This window comes from Hevea brasiliensis, chromosome 1 (assembly GCF_030052815.1).
Source record: "Hevea brasiliensis isolate MT/VB/25A 57/8 chromosome 1, ASM3005281v1, whole genome shotgun sequence".
NCBI classification, from domain to species: Eukaryota; Viridiplantae; Streptophyta; class Magnoliopsida; order Malpighiales; family Euphorbiaceae; genus Hevea; species Hevea brasiliensis.
Genome location: NC_079493.1, coordinates 873,281 through 878,929, shown reverse-complemented (window position 1 = coordinate 878,929; position 5,649 = coordinate 873,281). Strand labels below are relative to the sequence as shown.

Below are 5,649 nucleotides of genomic sequence, written 5' to 3'. Positions count from 1 at the left end.
GTCTAGGGAAGTTGTTGTCTCATACCTAACCATAAATTATTATTATTAAAAAAAAATTTAAATCCTAATTACTCAATAATAAAAGAAGGTATTGTTTGCAATAATCATCAATGCTCCAACAAACTTCAAGTCATTGCCTAGCAAGGTGTCTAAGGTCCAAACAAGAAAAGACAAGAGCAAAATCCCATTCCTCAAGTACCAACATCACTTTCAACTTGCCTGCAGAAATACTTGGATTTTAGGGATAATTCTTCAAAAATAAAAGCTAATATTTTCCAATTATTTAATTTATTCAAGGGATATATATATATATGGAAAGAAAGTGGAATACCATATTCTGAATCAGAAAATTTTTTATTTTGAGATTAATTAACAAATATTTGTTATATTCTTATTTTTATCATATCATATTATATTATTGAAATTGATTTTTGACTCATTATATGTCTCAATTATGATTTTTTTTAATTTATTAATAAATAATAAATTCAATTATCACTTTCTAGTTTCACATAAAAAATTAATAATTAAAACAATAATATTTAAAAAATAATTAAGAAAAAAAATGCCCAAATAACAATTGCTCAAGATCCCATCCCCACCACCACTTCATCAACTACCTCTGAAAAATCATTGTTTTCCCGTTTCTGGATAAAGTAAGCCCCACCAGCAGCCTGTCCTGATTCAACAGACCTTCAAATATATATTTTTAATAAAAAAAGAGAAATTTATTTTTTAAGCATTTAGGTCCATTGCCATCTGCCAATCTTCCTCCTCATACACTCATATAATCCCACCATCCCCTCCTTTTCCCCACCACCACCACTGGCACAAAAATCCTCCATCACCCAGCATTTCTCTTTTTAGATCTTAAGGTTTTCTCTTCTCAATTCCAGTATCAATCTCAATCTCAATCTCAATCACCACTCCCAAGTTTTAAGTCTTTATTTTTTTTGGCATTCAAGTCATGAAATTCCCATTTCCTTACCAAACTTCTCATCCAAAGTTCATTCCCATCTGCAATTCCTATTTCATTTTCTTGTAGCACCTCCTACTTTTCCATTTTTCTTCTAGTTTTTTTTTTTTTTTGGGTACCCAAAATTTTCTTATAAATACTCGGATGGTAGTAATATTTATGTTCAAGTTGGAAACTTTCTGCTTTTAGTCAATCAGTGTTATTTTTCTTGAAAATGTATTTTGACCACTAACATAACCCATCATTGCATTTATATTTCTTAGTCCGCTTTCTTGATTTCTTAATCTTTTTTCACTTTTGGGTGCCAAAAATTCTTGAATGTGAAGATGGATCTGATACAGATACCTCTAATATCCGTACAATCCGGCTGTGGTGTCGTTGGTGGACGGATTTAGCGATACCCATTAACCGGCTGCCGATTTCATTGCGCCAATGAAAAGGTCAGTCCGTCCACTCTTTAGCATTCTGTTGCTGATTGTGTTTGCTATTACCCTCGGCTGCCGGATCCTACTCCGCCGTGGTGGCAGCGGCGGCGGCGGCGGCGGCGGTTTCAGCTCAATCGAGCTCGGACCCAATGTACTTGTCCAAACTCCTCCAATCCCAGTTTTCAACTCTACACTGCTAAAATATGCAGCTATTGATATAGGTGAAGCTCAAGCAAAGCAAGAAATAGAACAGTTGTTAGAAGGTAACTTTGCTAGTCAAGGGACGTATAGAACTATTGCTACTTGGAGAAGGTTCAATCACCATGATGTCAGAGCTAGCTCTTCCAGGGGCTTTCCTGTAATGTCACCTCAGTTTTATCGGTATTGGTTAAATTTTAGGAGGGTATTGCATGATTGGGCTAGAGCCAAGAGGTATCAACCTGATATAATGAATGAATTGGTGGGGCTGGTAAAGAATCCAATTGATGCGCATGATGGATTAATGGGTTCAAACAAGAAGTATAGTTCTTGTGCTGTAGTAGGCAATAGCGGGATTTTGTTGCAAAAACATTATGGAGAGTTGATTGATGGCCATGAGGTTGTCATCAGATTGAACAATGCAAGGACAAATGGATTTGAGCAACATGTTGGGTCTAAAACTAATATTTCCTTCGTAAATAGCAACATTTTGCATCCTTGTGCCGGGAGACTAGGATGTTTTTGTCACCCATATGGCCCTAATGTCCCCATGGTTATGTATATTTGTCAGCCAGTGCATTTCTTAGACTATACCATTTGCAATTTGTCTCACAAGGCGCCTTTGATTGTCACTGATCCACGTTTCGATATGTTGTGTGCGAGGATCGTGAAATACTACTCCTTGAAACGGTTTGTGGCGGAGACAGGTAAGTCATTGGATGAATGGAGCGCTGCACATGATGGTTTAATGTTTCACTACTCTTCTGGTTTCCAAGCTGTTATGTTAGCAGCTGGGATTTGTGACAAAGTTAGTGTATTTGGATTTGGAAAATCCACTTTGGCTAAGCACCATTATCATACTAATCAAAAGGGTGAGCTTAAGTTGCATGATTATGAAGCGGAGTATGATTTTTATCATGATCTGGTGAACACTCCACATATAATACCATTCATTTCAGACAAGTTCAAGTTTCCTCCTGTGGTAATTTATCAATGATTTTTTTTTTCCAGTTAGATCTTTTGTTTCAAGCTTAAATCTTGGCATTGTTGTAATTGTAACCACTTCCACAATACAGTCAAACTAATACAGTTGTTGAAGATTTCTGTTTCATATTCTGACCCTGTACCATCCAATTTAGGGTGATTCTAAATGTAAAATTGGCTAGAACAAGATTTAAAGATTTCACTTCTGGTGTACTTTATTTTTTTGAAGATGCACTTATTGAATTCTTCAAATTCTACTGCACAAACTAATCTATATTGCTGATTGTTTCACAGCTTAGATATATTCATTTGGTATTTCGCGGCATTTGGAATTATATGGCACTTCAAAGTAATTTGTAGCTTCCCAGAAACCTCTCTCCCACTTCCCCATGAAAAAGAAAGAGAAAAAAAAAATTCTTAACCTTCTTCTGTGAAATTTGCTTATCATATCTATACCTCCTTTATCAATTTGTATTTTGTGGTGTGAAACTGTTGAGAAATTGAATTTCAATGCTGGGGATTTTGCAATTATAATGCCAGAATTTAAGGCTATATATGTTGCTACTGGTTCAAACTGTACAAGATGCTGGAGGATGAACTCTGCCTTTGCTAGTTCTTGTACAACTAGGATAGTTACAGTTTTTGGCTATAGAGTTTGTATCATTTAATTTGACCCAGTTTTTGGTTTCTTTGTTAAAGTGGATATTGTTGATTTCATTATTTTTTCTGAAGAGTTTTGTCTATGATCAATTAAAGCAATTTATATGGTATAGTACATTCTCAGTATAACTTTTATGAGTTCGTTGTTTTGACACTTGAGCTTATATTCTGACAAACAGATTCACTATTGTGGAGTTTCAAGTGAGGTAATGAACCAAAATAACTCATCAATCCCATTTTAATGCTTAAGTATGGAACAAGTAGCCATTAAGTAGATTTTTGTGAGAAGTCCCTGAAACCACAAGTGAAGCTTTTGATTGTGTATTCAACTAGTTTAAATCTGTTTAGTAGCTTGTCATTATCTTCAAGTTGTTCTTTAAATGAAGGGGAAAATACATAAGATGGTAAGTTTTCCCGTTGAAGTAACTGCATTCTTTGCAGGTGCTAATGAAGCCAGCCATGGTAGGTATGTCATCTCAAAAAGGAAAGGTCTACTGGGGCGACCAGGTTTCTTCTTGAGCCTCTTAAATGAATTTATTGGTTTGCCAAATGATCCTTTCATTTAGTAATTCAATTTTCCGTTGATTGTATTTGTATAAAGAACAGAAAACCTGAATTTTTGCATACATAAAATAATCATATTAAAGCTACAACTTGATTAGTGATGACTATATGCAACAAAATCTATCAATTACTCCTTACAGAGCTTTTGATTAAAACCCTGTATTCATCTACCAGCCATGCAGGAGAATGGCTAAAGAAATAGACAAAAAGATCTTCCCCCTAGCACAAAAAAAGTTTATCTTCTTACTTATTTCCTCTGCTGCTTATGACTCTCCTGTGTCCATCAGCACATCCTTCTCCTCATACTTGACTCCTACCAGGAACCTTATTCTTGTCTGCATTTTCCAACAAAGATATGAATGTTGTATGCTAAATGAAACTGTTTCAGAAAACGACAGACAAAAGTTTTTTCTCTACCTTTATGGGAATCATAGACAGCATATTCATTGTATTCCAGGGGACTAATCTTTGTGCTCTGATGGATATCAAATGACCACAAGGAACCTTGATGTCATCTTCCCAAATGAAGTGTTCCGATTCATCTGTTTTCTTTCTCCCCAGTCCCTTCATTCCAATTTTTTTTCCTCGTGATTTTGTATCCTAAGTCATTAAGTAGAAGAATTTTTCTACAAGTTTCTTGTTTGTTGAAATGATTTGTAATTTAAGCATTGGAACCAAACCTTAAATTGCAAGTACCTCTCTGGTGGGCTTGAAAGCTCAATGTTATGATCTCCTTGGGAAACAACAGCCAGAACTAAGAATCTTTCTACCCTATCTACAGCAGTAAAATCATACCGTGCAGTTTCTGCAGCAGCATCAGAACAAACAATTGCCATGCCAAACTGTAAGCCAAACCATTTCCTTACAGACCAAGATTAGAAAATGCACAATTGAAAATGTAGTTCACTATTGATTTTACCATATAAACGGACACAGGAAGTGAACAGGTAGCTTGCAAGAATCCTTTTTTCAAATGCCTTGACAAGTTTGAGTTTCGGGTACCTGGAAGGAAACAATAAAAAGAAGTGAATTACCCCTTGCAGCCAGAAAAACAAAGATTAACATGATGAATTAAGCTTGAAAGTCTCACCACATGCAACAGGACTTTGGCAATTTCTTTATTTCATCCACAGAAGGGCAGGCACTTGGTTCAACAGCAAAAATATTTTCAACTGATACTCCATAATCCTAAATCAAACCAAATCAGTAAACAAATGCATTATAAAATGTTAACAAATAAATAAATAAAGAATGATATGATTTCAAGAACTTTAGGAATGTAATAAAACGGCTGCTCTGGGTTACATTATCTGCAAGTTCATCGTAGTCGCTGAGGATCAAAGGCCTAGCCGAGTGCATAAGAGTAAATCATCTCTGGCTATAAGCTGACCAAACAGCCTCCACTAAAATCGAATCGATTAAACTAAACGGAAAGTAATCAAGTCAATTCGATCCGATTTAAGGTCAAAATTGTTTTTTTTTTTTTCTTTTTGAAAAAATTTCAACATTAAATTGGATCAAAATAGAAATCAAAACATAAATTAAAAGAGATCGTGCAGTTCGATTCCAGTCTCGTTTGAATCGAAACCATCAATTCCTTCCCGAAACCAGCCCAGAAACAGCGCGATTAGAACCAGAGGAATCTGGGTCATTCATCTTTAATATTTCTCATATTTGAGCAACAGAGATATGCTCTCTAATGGCTTTAGAGAAATCTTCAAATTCTTTAGCAATTTCAGGCTTAGTTTTCCCATTTGAACGATCACTCTCCTTCTTTGGAGATTTTTGTTCTACTTCGTGTCCCTTGTTCTCTGCCTTCTGCTTACTGCCATCGATTCACCT

At 35.5% G+C, this 5,649-nt stretch overlaps 2 protein-coding genes across 2 annotated transcripts; one reads left to right on the top strand and one right to left on the bottom strand.

Moving 5' to 3' along the window:
* Positions 1–674: 674 nt before the first annotated feature.
* Positions 675–2,785, top strand: LOC110664677 (beta-1,6-galactosyltransferase GALT29A-like). The gene has a single exon (XM_021824442.2). The coding sequence runs from the start codon at positions 1,409–1,411 to the stop codon at positions 2,594–2,596; it is 1,188 nt and encodes a 395-aa protein (XP_021680134.2). The 5' UTR covers positions 675–1,408; the 3' UTR covers positions 2,597–2,785.
* A 600-nt stretch (positions 2,786–3,385) lies between these two features.
* Positions 3,386–5,326, bottom strand: LOC110654105 (protein ADP-ribosyltransferase PARP3). The gene is made up of 6 exons (XM_021809989.2): positions 5,113–5,326; positions 4,898–4,995; positions 4,727–4,809; positions 4,504–4,612; positions 4,225–4,407; positions 3,386–4,142 (listed from the first exon to the last, which is right to left on the bottom strand). Exons 1-5 carry the CDS (start codon positions 5,164–5,166, stop codon positions 4,374–4,376), a joined length of 378 nt encoding a protein of 125 aa, XP_021665681.2. The 5' UTR covers positions 5,167–5,326; the 3' UTR covers positions 3,386–4,142; positions 4,225–4,373.
* Between the last annotated feature and the right edge of the window lie 323 nt (positions 5,327–5,649).

Coding starts and splice junctions, on each gene's coding strand:
- LOC110664677 (XM_021824442.2), top strand. CDS start 1,409: ATGAAAAGGTCAGTCCGTCCACTCTTTAGCATTCTGTTGCTGATTGTG.
- LOC110654105 (XM_021809989.2), bottom strand. CDS start 5,166: ATGCACTCGGCTAGGCCTTTGATCCTCAGCGACTACGATGAACTTGCA. Junction 4,810..4,897: donor CCAAAGTCCTGTTGCATGTG/GTGAGACTTTCA, acceptor GTTTCCTTCCAG/GTACCCGAAACTCAAACTTG. Junction 4,613..4,726: donor TTCCTGTGTCCGTTTATATG/GTAAAATCAATA, acceptor ATGCTGCTGCAG/AAACTGCACGGTATGATTTT.